The following is a 12897-nucleotide window of genomic DNA, read 5'->3' on the forward strand; positions in this document are numbered from 1 at the left end:
CCCCGGAGCCAACTAGTCATTGAAAACTCCATAAATAAATTAGAATATCACTCGTGCATCTGACTTGTTAAAGTTAAATATGTCTGTTTTTCTGGAACTCCAATCCTTTGGTCTTACAGCAAGTCTTCCCATTCTAGCTCCTGTTTTCTTATCCTCTATCTTCATCCTTACTATTTTCTTAAGATAGAACTGATGTTAAACCTGTTTAATGTTCTTATTCTCACACTTGTCCTCTAGGGTCCAAAGCACTGGAATATTCCAATGGCTTATTTGATTGCCAGTCCCCAACTTCTCCATTTATGGGAAGTTTGCGCGTTCTGCATCTTGTGGAAGACTTGCGGGGTTTGTTGGAAATGATGGAAATGGATGAAAAAGAAGGACTGCGGTGCCAGGTTCCTGATTCGACAGCAGAGGTTTTGATTGAATGGCTGCAAAATCAAATGGTAGGACAAATGTACTGATTATTTTCCATTGTGGGAAAAAAGTGATGGGCAGTTCCTAGGATTTTTAACGTACTTTAACATGTTTGTCAAAATCCTATGCTGTTATAATGCAATTTCATTTGACTCTTTTACAGGGTTTTGCATTTCACTATTACTTTATTTGTGATAAGAAAGTGGTATCTTTTCCAGTGAGTTGGAAAAATGTGTTGTCATTGTTCTTTTGAAAATGATTATATATATAACCGTTTTCAGAATAACAATAACAATGCACATATATATCCATCGTCTGAAGATACGAATCGTTGGCCCCAGACAGAACATTTCATGCCAGTTCTGATCCAGGTGTTTGAATCTGCCTTCCTGCTATATTACTTTAAATGTCACATTTTACAAAAGGAGAGGAAAATTATTTCCGAGCTTGAAATAGTTCAAATTTGAAATGTTTTGACACTTATATTCCATCCATAGGTTCGAGATTTCTGAGTACCGTTGAATGTGCTCTTTTGACCTATAAACACCTATTTAGGTTTATGGGGCATGAATCCAGTTTTGGGACTATTTTCTAATAGAATCTTCCTGCCTCTGTTTCATAAGCCCAGAAAATAATGTTTCGGGTCCTCTCAGGATTTAGAGGGTTGAGGATTTGGAAATAGCCTTTCTCTGCAATGGCTCCACTTCTCTGAAATATGTTACCCCTCATGAAGTCTGGATACCCTCCACCTTTTCAAATTCAGGAAGGCAGTGAAGTCACTTATTTTGCCAGAGTTTGAGGTGTCTTTCATGTATTAATTTTTTTTTTTTAATGTGAGCAACACAGAATTTGCAGAATTGGGCAGGTTATTAATTATGCAAATAAATGAATAAAACAAGCGAGCAAATATCCAATGAAAAAGGAGGAAAATATGAAGCCCAGTACGTTTCACATGGAATCCCTTTTCAGGAGCATTTATTTGTTCAAGTAAAAGGAATTAGAAGCTGGCATATATAGTGGGGCAAAAAAGTATTTAGTCAGCCACCAATTGTGCAAGTTCTCCCACTTAAAAAGATGAGAGAGGCCTGTAATTTTCATCATAGGTATACCTCAACTATGAGAGACAAAATGGGGAAAAAAATCCAGAAAATCACATTGTCTGATTTTTAAAGAATTTATTTGCAAATCATGGTGGAAAATAAGTATTTGGTCAATATCAAAAGTTCATCTCAATACTTTGTTATATATCCTTTGTTGGCAATGACAGAAGTCAAACGTTTTCTGTAAGTCTTCACAAGGTTTTCACACACTGTTGCTGGTATTTTGGCCCATTCCTCCATGCAGATCTCCTCTAGAGCAGTGATGTTTTGGGGCTGTCGCTGGGCAACACGGACTTTCAACTCCCTCCAAAGGTTTTCCATGGGGTTGAGATCTGGAGACTGGCTAGGCCACTCCAGGACCTTGAAATGCTTCTTACGAAGCCACTCCTTCGTTGCCCGGGTGGTGTGTTTGGGATCATTGTCATGCTGAAAGACCCAGCCACGTTTCATCTTCAGTGCCCTTGCTGATGGAAGGAGGTGTTCACTCAAAATCTCACGATACATGGCCCCATCCATTCTTTCCTTTACACGGATCAGTCGTCCTGGTCCCTTTGCAGAAAAACAGCCCCAAAGGATGATGTTTCCACCCCCATGCTTCACAGTAGGTATTGGTGTTCTTTGGATGCAACTCAGCATTCTCTCTCCTCCAAACACAACGAGTTGAGTTTAGACCAAAACATTCTACTTTGGTTTCATCTGACCATATGACATTCTCCCAATCCTCTTCTGGATCATCCAAATGCTCTCTAGCAAACTTCAGATGGGCCCGGACATGTACTGGCTTAAGCAGGGGGACGCATCTGGCACTGCAGGATTTGAGTCCCTGGCAGCATAGTGTGTTACTGATGGTAGCCTTTGTTACTTTGGTCCCAGCTCTCTGCAGGTCATTCACTAGGTCCCCCCGTGTGGTTCTGGGATTTTTGCTCACCATTCTTGTGATCATTTTGACCCCACAGGGTGAGATCTTGCATGGAGCCCCAGATCGAGGGAGATTATCAGTGGTCTTGTAAGTCTTCCATTGTCCAATTATTGCTCCCACAGTTGATTTCTTCACACCAAGCTGCTTGCCTATTGCAGATTCAGTCTTCCCAGCCTAGTGCAGGTCTACAATTTTGTTTCTGGTGTCCTTCGACAGCTCTTTGGTCTTGGCCATAGTAGAGTTTGGAGTGTGACTGTTTGAGGTTGTGGACAGGTGTCTTTTATACTGATAGCAAGGTCAAACAGGTGCCATTACTACAGGTAACAAGTGGAGGACAGAGGAGCCTCTTAAAGAAGTAGTTACAGGTCTGTGAGAGCCAGACATCTTGCTTGTTTGTAGGTGACCAAATACTTATTTTCCACCATGATTTGCAAATAAATTCTTTAAAAATCAGACAATGTGATTTTCTGGATTTTTTTTCTCATTTTGTCTCTCATAGTTGAGGTATACCTATGATGAAAATTACAGGCCTCTCTCATCTTTTTAAGTGGGAGAACTTGCACAATTGGTGGCTGACTAAATACTTTTTTGCCCCACTGTATGTTTTTCTTAAGCACTGTTAACATCTTTCATCTAGAATTTGGAGCTTTGTTACCTTCTCATGTTGTTTCTCATGTAACTGGCTTTTGATATTAACTTGAGGATGGGTTTGGGATTGCATTGCTTCTTACTAACTTGCAAGCAGCCTCAATTAGCTGTAGCCTTTTAGAATGAATGACCAATTCATTCTAAACTACTTTTGCCCCTTTGTAATCTGTCATGTAGGCTAACGTCCAATCAATATTGTGCAAAGCACTTATGATATTAACATGACATTTTGTGCCATCTAGTTCTTTGTTGGAAGGAAATTTTGGAAAAATATATTTGAGCCCAGTTTGCAGTTCCAGTCTTGTACTGCCCATTCACTAAAATTGGGGGTGGGTGGGTCAGTTTGCTTATCAGTAGTTCGTTGAGAAGCTGTAGGCAGTCCTGTGTAATGTTATTGAGAAAGGCAACAAAAAATGTGGTAGGTTGTCTTTTCTAATTGTGGCACTGCAGATACTTCATAAGAAGCTCGATTTAAAGTGGTCCAAAGATGCCACCTATTGGAACATAAGATTATGTGCAGTCTGAATTCTTCAGTGTAGGTCTTAAGTGAAACTTCTCCTAGGGTTCCATGATCATGAAAACATTCTAATGTGGAAAATTATTGTTGAGGCATGGTGCTCCATTGGTGTGCCTAAATAATGAGGATAAAGTTATATTGTCTAATAGCCCTCTTTTCTCAGCCTGTCTGTCAGTGTGAGGCTTATACTCTGTCACTCTGCTCAGTGGTATCCATGGAGGTATCTGTCAAAATCTGCAAGATGGGGGTAAAGCATCATGATCAAAGCCCCCCCTTCTGTGTGTGATGATGTATTGACAAAAGGGGGAATTTTAGTACTGACACTGCACCTCCACCTTGCAGATTTTGACACACCTCCCCATAGACACCCACGACTCTGTGCTGACAAACATTAAAGTGGCATAAATAAGGCTCAGTGTGACAAATTGAAAATTTCCTCTACCAGATCCAGTAATGTCAAGCCATAGAGCTTGTAAGGCTTGTATATGCACCCTGTTTGGATTCATGTTGCTTAGCATAAGTAGCTTCTGTGATTATAAGAATTAAATGATCAAAGTAATAGCCCCATTGGCTATTTTTGTCTTTAAAATTGTTGACCACACTGAAGTTCTTTGATACTTCTATCATGACAGACCTGCCCTGAAGGAACGTAACCTGTGAGTTGGAAAATTGGGTGGCTGTATGCCCACTCTTTAGTGTTGGCTATAAATACACAGAAAAATTGAGACCTTGGAAATTGAAAAGTTTCCTGTTATTTAACACTCCCTTCCCTTTCTTCTTTGTTGTTTCTTATTCCTGGAACTGCTTCCTATTTCTCCATTATAGCACTGCCTCTTTCCTCCCTTCCTTCAGAGCCTGGTGCAAACCCACTTGTCCTTGATGCTTTTGACTTTACCCTTAGTTTTCATCCCCAGCGGAAGTGAAACTAAATTGTGAGTAATTGCATCTGAGTTTATCCTTCTTCCTGGCAAAGTAGCTCCTCTTCCCTTCCTTTCCCTTTTTTTAATTGTTTCCCAAGTCCAAAGTTTAGACCAGCCTTCTCCAGATGAAGATTATCTCTCTTGAGGCTCTTACTTCACAAAAGTCTAGTCCTCAGTACCAGCTCAACAATTTTGGAAAATGATTCATATAGGAATGAAACAAACCTTGAAAGGAGAATTTCCTTTGCAATCGGAGGTATTTTTGTTAAATTTTACTAAACCAAAGTATATTAAATTAGTTCTGTATACCTTAACTGGGGCAGGGATGTTATATAATCTTATTGGAAAGAATGTTTGATTCTTTCCTTGGAAAAATATCTAATCAAGTTATGGGACTAAGCTTTGATGTCCAAAATAACTTCATCTTTTAAAAGTAAATTTGATGCAGAATTCAATTCTAACTGGAAACCATTTTTGAACTCTAACTTAGTACAGTACATGGAGTTGTGCCATATCCCAAATTTAGCCTTTTTGTATGCTTAGAATCTGCATTACAACTTTATGAGAAATCATATTTCTAGTGTGGATCTAATACATCACAGCTTACGATTCTAATTAGGGATTTAGACTATGTTAACCAGGTATTCTTCGTTTAAAGCTTAATAGCAATGTACTTTTTCCTTCAAAAACTGAGACAACGCATTTCATAACTCTATAAAGAACTAAGATTATATTGAAAATCTCCATGCCACTTTAAATTGCATGTTTACGGACTTGTATTTTACAAACTGAATTTTACTATTTTGTTCTCTTTATATATCTTTTATCTTTTGTGGTTTTCATTCTTTACAAAAAAAAACAATTAAGAAAAGTAAACAGAGCAGCCTTTCTCAATATGTTGTGCTATCTTGGGCTACAACGTCTGTTACTCCAAATTATCCTAGCCAGAGAGAAGGCTGGTTTAGATTATAAACTTCCCATAGAAAAGGATCATTTGGATGGTGCTAACTAAAGCAGCTTTCCTTTTAGCAATGTTAACCTAGCGAGTACATAGTTGAAGAAAAATCTAGATGTGAGGCTTGTGGGTGAGGATAAGAGACAGTGTCTCCTATCATGGTCCATTCCTTTGGAACAGCCTTGCTCCTGTAGATTCAGAAGGACGTCTCTCTGCTGGTGTTCAGGAAAGGTGTTTAAGACTTTTAATAGGTAAGAATTGTGGGGTTAGGTTGATCAGTTTGGTATATTCTTTCTATTGAGTTTTTAATTTCAGTATTCTAAACTGGTGGAAGTCATTTTGGAGTATGGTGATATATAAAAGAGTAATCAGAAAATAAAAAGGAGGGGGGAGGATGGTGGATTCTTATCTTACAACTTTTGTGGCACCAAGCTGCCTTTTTCCTTTGTCCTGGTCCTGTAACTGGATTGAGAAGACAGTGTGACAGCAACCCAGTCTTATCATTTCATTTTCCAGATTAATGGACATTTGTCTGCTAACGGAGATGTGTATCAGGAGAGGCTTACACGGCTGGAAAGCGACAAGGAATCTCTTGTGCTGCAAGTGAGTGCTTGATCAACTTGGCACATTCTTCCTGTTTGTGCCTAGTAAAGTTTTGATTCTTGATATGGAGTTTTGTAGCTGTGCTGGCCCATGGCCTTACTTCAACGTTATGTTTGTACCCCCTCCTTAAAACTGTCTTTCTTCAGTGTCCATTGAGAAGCAAATTGTTGTAAGAAAAGGAAAAGGCCGTTGTCCTTGTGAGAGATTTCTCAGAGGGGAAAAAGCAAATACAGCCTAAATTCCCTTCCCCAGATGGCCATGTTTTCTATTTCGGTATCTTTTTAAGAGTTTGTAAAATGTATTTTTAATGGAGGCTTTATTGTATCATAATATAAGAGGGAATGAAAACTTGAACATGGTTGAAGACCAGCAGCTTTAAATATCAGACAGACAAACTTAGAGAAGATAATAAGATAGCAACAACTTTTCAGAATCACATCTTGTATTCACTAATTTCACATCATGCTGGGCTTTACATAGTTGGCTATGTGGTTTGTAATACTTGTGTGTAGTAATACTTTAATAGCAGAAGGGAGACATAAGTCACAATAATGGCTTACAAGTCACATACCACATCTCCTGAAGTAGAATCCTGTGGAGAACATTTTTATCTTTTGTGCCTATTAGTTTTAATATGCATTGATGATGAGTTATTACAGAATAGAATTTCTTAAGCATAAGAATTGCTTCCACTGACAGGAGTTGCCCAGACAAAGTTCTGGTTGTGTGATGCTTTTACTGTGGAAGTGATTTTGTCCAAACCAATTCTTCGCTAGTTATGTTAGCTTCAAAAGAAAGAGGAAGTGGCAGATATCATCTGCTGGTCTTCCTCTGATTCCTTGTTTAGGGTGCAAACACACAAAATAAATAGAAGAGCTAGCATTGTGGAAGAATCAGCATCGACTTTGCAAAACATTCTTCCATTTCATTTGAGACCGTCAATAAATATATGGGAGAGTGGCGATACTTCATGAATTGACAGTTTGACATCTTGTAGGTGTCTATCATCTAATTTTTAAAAAATAGCTTAAACTGGTTTAAATAACTGAATCTTACCTGGAATAACTATGATGTTACAAGATCTAGGTTCTTGCATGGGCCCTCATAAGAGTTTGGTCATTTTAAATAAAATTATTTTGTGTGTGGGTATGCAGCATCTCATGAAATTTGTATCTCTGACAGTGTTGCTGATTCTTGCTGTACTTGATGTTCAAATAGAGTTTGAAAAACTATCTGAGAAGGGTTCCTAAGAAACCTTAGCAAATATAGGTTAACAGGGAATCAGTAACTGGCTAAAGAAAAGGTAGTGGAGGGTGGGAATAAATAGGCTTTGGAGAAAAGAAAGATTTAGGGAGCTGTCTCCCCAAGTTGTTGATTAGAAGAACTTCCAGGGTTGAGCTTTTTAAGTCACATATTGACTGGTGGCTTCCATTACTAGTGGGCCTGTTCTCTCACATAAATAACACTATATATTCCTGTAGTATGGGAATTGTCTAATGTAGTCCTTTTGCACCAAAAAGGAGACCCCAGAAACTATATATTAGAGCAAGGCACGAAGTGCTCAGGCTTGCAGATTGTATCAATTATGAGATGGGCAGTAACGAGTCTTGGATTGATATAAATACCTTCCCAAAAACTTTAAATCAGTGTGCAGTGACTGTGGAAAAAAGCACATTCTGTGCTTGGGGTGCTCCGAGATATAGCAGCACCATTTGTTTTGATTATTATCTTTTTTTACAGGTGAGTGTTCTTACTGACCAAGTGGATGCTCAGGGAGAAAAGATCAGGGATTTGGAATTGTGCTTGGAGGAACACAGAGAGAAGCTGAACGCAACAGAAGAAATGCTACAGCAGGTACTACCAATTCTGTGTCTGTGAGTCTAGGGGTTTGTTTGGGTCAGGTCTCCTCCCTTTTTGACATGCGATGCATTCTTGCCCACTTATCCAGAGACATGCAAATGCCAAGCTCACCTGAGAGAGGGGGGACACCTTCCTGCTCCTGATTGGTTGCTCAGAGGTTGAGTTTCCTGGCTTTTGGTGGTCTCTTCTCACTATCCAGAATGGCAGATTTAGGGATTGATTCAATCTTTCGTATTTGAAACTCACTGGATATTTTCTCCCTCTTCACTACATCTTAGTAAAATGTATTGATCCATTTCTTAATGTCTATTTAAAATGGGAGGTTAGAGTCTTCTAAAGCAGGGTTCCTCAACCTCAGCAACTTTAAGATGGGTGGACTTCAACTCTCAGAATTCCCCATGCTGGCTGGGGAATTCTGGGAGTTGAAGTCCACCCATCTTAAAGTTGCTGAGGTTGAGGAACCCTGTTCTAAAGGTTAAAAAAGAGTTGGAAATATTTATTTAACAACGTTATTTGATTATGGTTGTAGCACAAACCTGGGCATGTTTTGTGTTCTGTAAACAGGATGACCATTTTAAAAGACAGGGATTTAGGGTGTTACTTTAATAGTTGCAAAGAATTGATGGAACAAAAGCACTTTTATTAAATAGTGATTTTGCTACAATAGCTATTTCCAAGCCACTTAAACCTTAAAACATAGAAATCCTGTACCATTTTGTATTTTGTGAGAATAACCATAAACCCCAAACCTCCTCCTTTCCAATTATGAGGTGATTCCCCATGATTAAAGATTGTTTTCAGAAACTTCTTCAGCGGATGGAGTATAGCTTTTTCCTTGATGTTGTTGCCAATCTACATTTGATAGGACTCTCAAAGACACTCCAACTTTCTCCCCCCTCCTTTAAAGCATTCATTCCCTCCTCATTTTTATCAGGAGCTCTTAAGCAGAACATCCCTTGAAACCCAAAAGTTGGACCTTATGGCTGAAGTCTCCAACCTAAAGCTTAAGCTGACCGCTGTGGAAAAGGACAGGCTGGATTGCGAAGACAGGTTCAGAGACGCAGAAGTGAGTCAAATCAGATTCAGCATGGCTAAAACTTTTCTGCCTTAAATTTCTTAACACATAATCTGTGCTTGAAGGTGTTCCTATCTGAAGTGTGTGAGTAATATTTTTGCATCTGGAAGCAGTTAAAGTCATTCAGGCTTGGCACAAGCCATAAGAAACAGAACAGGGCTGCACAACTTGAGAGTCTTAACAAAATTATTTCTATCCACTAATTCTGTATTGTGGTTTTCCAAGTCCTGGTCTAATTCCCTGCTTTGCATTCTCAAGCAGGCTGTAAAAACAGGAGATCTGTTGCTAATGGACTGCAGTCACGTTGGTTATGTCTAAACCACAAAGACCTGGAATGAATGAAAGAATAATATTGCTTTGTTGGAAACTATTACCCTTAACATAAAGAAAAATATCCTTCAGTTTGGCTTTCAACTTAATTTCAAAGTCTGATGCTCTCACTGAAAAGAAATGTTCTAGAGGAACATTCTCATTAGCAAGATGCCATGTCTTACCCTCTGAATTGCTCTGTGAAAAAGAGGAAAATGTTTATGAAGAGAGATCCTGCCTTATGGTTTTGGAGCAATACAACCATGGGCTCTTTATCAAGATACTTCCCATTCTCTATTTGCCCTAGTCTTCTCATCTTACAACGAGGTCTCTGAAATATTTTTTTTCCAGCCCAGGTGCTGAGAAATATAAAAAAGGGGTTAAATTTTATACAGCGGCCTGTGAAGTCAGAGAAAGACATAACCCTGATCCTAGTATTTAAACTCCATAGATTTTAATGCTGAGATACTTTTTTTTTTTTTACTGTCAGGATATTTTATATGTCTTTACACCTGTTTATCTATGTTCTGGTCAACATGAATGGTACCATCTTGAGAAAGGGAATGTTGAGCAAAGAACTCGTGTAAAACTGACCAGTGATATATAGCTTAATAGTTGTGATCTGGTGGCAAAGGTGTATCTGTTCCCCTGACTCAAAGGAAGTCCCCAGTGAGGTGGAATAGTGATGGGGAAAATTGCTACTCAGTGAGAACATGTTACATGTGCTGTAGTACTAAATATTTTTACATACAAGTGAGATCAAGTACAATTAGTATTATTATTTTAATGGCAGCCAGAATTCCTTCCATTATGTCAAGTTGTGGCCACCAAAAATGTCCAAACTATGTGCTAATGCTGTTGTTTTAAAGTTTTGCATGCAGAGGTTTTAAAATCAAACTGTTTCATGATCCTTGTAGGAAATAGCAAGCATATTTTTATTGTCTGAAATCACAGTGAAGCTGGTTTGTTTCTTCATTTCTGTTTGATCTTTCCAAAACCAATACTAAGAGGAAACTTAGGGATCTGCTGGCATGTCTAGGGAAAACAAGAGAGAAATGCTTTGGTCATTTTGAAAAAAGGGGGATTTGATCTGAAGAACTCTGTGCATATTTTTAATACAGCATTTCAGTGAAATTTGACAAAACCTCCAAAAGTTTTGCAGCTTTTAGTTTTTGGCCTATGGTTGCTGTGTGTGAGAAATGTGAGATAAGAAAAAAATTGGAACTTTTTGAATGCTCATATTTTAACTTCACTCATTTCTGAGCTGGTGTTCTCTAATGGTAAGTCCTTCCTTGTTGGAATTAAGATTTGATGAGATTGAGCAGACTTTTACTAGGTAAAATCCAGGTAGGAAATAATACTTCAACCTTGGCTGCTCTTGAAAAGCTAAGTAAGGTCAGATCTGGTTAATACTTGGATGCAAGACAACCAGGAAAACCTGGGACTGTAGGTTAGACTGGGAAGTTGAAAAAAAACTTTTTGAGAAAATGCAGTGGCAAATTACTTCTCTATTTTTGCAAAGAAAACTGCATGGAGGTGTCCATGTTGAAATCAAGATCAATTCAAAAGTTTTTTTTCTTTTTTTTAAAAACCTTCATTTTTATAGGTGACGTTCTTTAGTTTTGACAAGGTAATGCCAGACATGCTCACAGAAGATTCATATGATTTGGTGCATTGTCTGATTATCGTTTAGTAGCAAAATATTAATAATAATCTTTGGGCTCATACTTTTTTCTCATGAAAAATAAGGGTACTTTGGAATCAGTGAAATCACACCACTTCTTACCAGAACTGGTTGTCTTTGATAAATATGGCAATGAGAAGCAGTTCTAAATAGAATCCACATTATCAAAGCATGGAAAAATACTGGTATAGCCTGTAGTAGAATTCTGCAACTTGAAATTCTGTACCACTTGGCCTGGTCAATGATGAGGCAGTAATGACAATGACCTGTGGATAGGATTTGCAAAGGACTTGAAAGTGGCAGTTTGTAAAGTGTGTTGCTGTGAGCAAAGCACCCCTCCTAAGGCATTAAACTGTACTCTGGAAGGCTTCATATATCTCATTTGAAGGCTTTCCCCTGTTGTTCATGCATGCATATGCAAGATCAGGAAATGCTTCTCCTGGGACCACCAGTGAGACAAAATGGCTTTCATGCACACAGAGGTGCAACATCCTTTGAGGCAGCCGCTATGAGTGCCTCAGAGGACATAGCTGCTTTAATACTCTGAAGAGTGGTACTTGGCTTTCAGTGGTGAGTTTGGGGAAGCACTCTTTCCTTGCTGTATAAAGTCTAGGCCATCTGCTTGCTTAGATATTTCCATCTCATTAAACTTCAACCTCTTTCTAAAACTGCCTATATGAAGAAAGGAGAAGAGAGTTCAGGTGGCTTTAGTGCATTTTTCTACTTGTTTTCACTTTCAAACCTTTTTCTTCATTGTTTTATTTTAAAACAGGATTTGATGCAGGAGGTTAATGATTTGCGGTTAAAAGTAGGAGAAATGGACAGGGAAAGACTTCAGTATGAGAAAAAGCTTAAGTCTACCAAAGTAAGTCCATGTAACAGATAAAACCAATCTTCAGCAGTGTATATCTCATTACTTATGTATCTATATTCATGCATCTTTTCTACCTAAGGTTGGTTCATGGATATGGTGGCCAATACATGATTGGCTTAAGCCTGTGTTTAAGCTTGTACATCCAGCTAATGGTTAGCAGCTGTTTCTATGAAGCTGTCTTCATGAATAGGTAGCAATGTTTCTTTCTTCACAACATTGAAGGAAGATTGAGGAGTTGGAGAAGCCTACTTAGACCATCTCCCAGAGATGCTGGTTTCTCTTTCTGTATTTATACACTAGCCCTTTGGGGAGTAATTCACAAAATGAAAGAAAAAGGTATCACACTTGCTAAGAAGAAATTAGTGTGTGTTTCATTTTAAAATGCCTTGTTGTCTTGCTCGTGAAGAAAAAGAAGACAGGGGTTAGATTACCTTCTTTTGGAATATAAGTTAGATGTTACTCGGTAACATGATTCCATTCTAATTGGAAGACCACACTGGAGAGTGATATGAAAGTTAGTTTCCCAGAATTGTTTAGGAAAGGCAAACATTAGAGTCGAGGATCTCTTGGATTTGATACCAGAATCATGCTTTGTGGGTTTAGGAGCACAAACATAGTATCTATCTGCAGTATCTGAAAGCAGCCGTGTCATTTCCCAAACTTGCAATCCCAAACTTTTATGACAACCAAAAGCCAGAGATTGCAGGTATAACTAAAAACAATGTAAAAATAATTGAATAAAAGTAGAGTAATATAGGTAATTGTAATAGTTGATATAAAAAGTATGTTGCAACTGTGGGAAAACGTTCACCAGTTAATGCCTAATTTTCACAGCTGCTGCACAGTATTTAGCTATGATCTCAGTTATAAATTATTTACAGTCTGAAAAAAGGATGAATGTACAGGAATTGTCAGATTGCACTAGGTACTGATATAAAAGAGGCAGGTTATAGGAATGACAAATATCTCTATGGATGGTACAGTAAAATACTACGTGTTGGATTGTTTCAGCATCTCCA

The 12897-nt window shown here is 38.3% G+C and overlaps 1 protein-coding gene across 17 annotated transcripts in view; it reads left to right on the forward strand.

Moving 5' to 3' along the window:
* Positions 1 to 12897, forward strand: part of PPFIBP1 (PPFIB scaffold protein 1) — a 120678-nt gene that overhangs the window by 68457 nt on the left and 39324 nt on the right. For 14 of the 17 annotated variants that reach the window (XM_088134882.1, XM_088134881.1, XM_088134883.1 and 11 more), the window contains 5 exons: positions 238 to 443; positions 5990 to 6076; positions 7817 to 7930; positions 8871 to 9002; positions 11777 to 11869. In XM_088134882.1, coding sequence (XP_087991008.1) covers positions 238 to 443; positions 5990 to 6076; positions 7817 to 7930; positions 8871 to 9002; positions 11777 to 11869 — 632 coding nt within the window. Of the gene's footprint in view, positions 1 to 237; positions 444 to 4450; positions 4531 to 5989; positions 6077 to 7816; positions 7931 to 8870; positions 9003 to 11776; positions 11870 to 12897 lie in introns of those variants that run through there. The other 3 variants (XM_088134893.1, XM_088134894.1, XM_088134895.1) reach the window with 2 other exon arrangements.

This window comes from Python bivittatus, unplaced genomic scaffold (assembly GCF_059951505.1).
Source record: "Python bivittatus isolate LINGU-HERP-01145 unplaced genomic scaffold, Pbiv_v1 ctg000120_np1212, whole genome shotgun sequence".
NCBI classification, from domain to species: Eukaryota; Metazoa; Chordata; class Lepidosauria; order Squamata; family Pythonidae; genus Python; species Python bivittatus.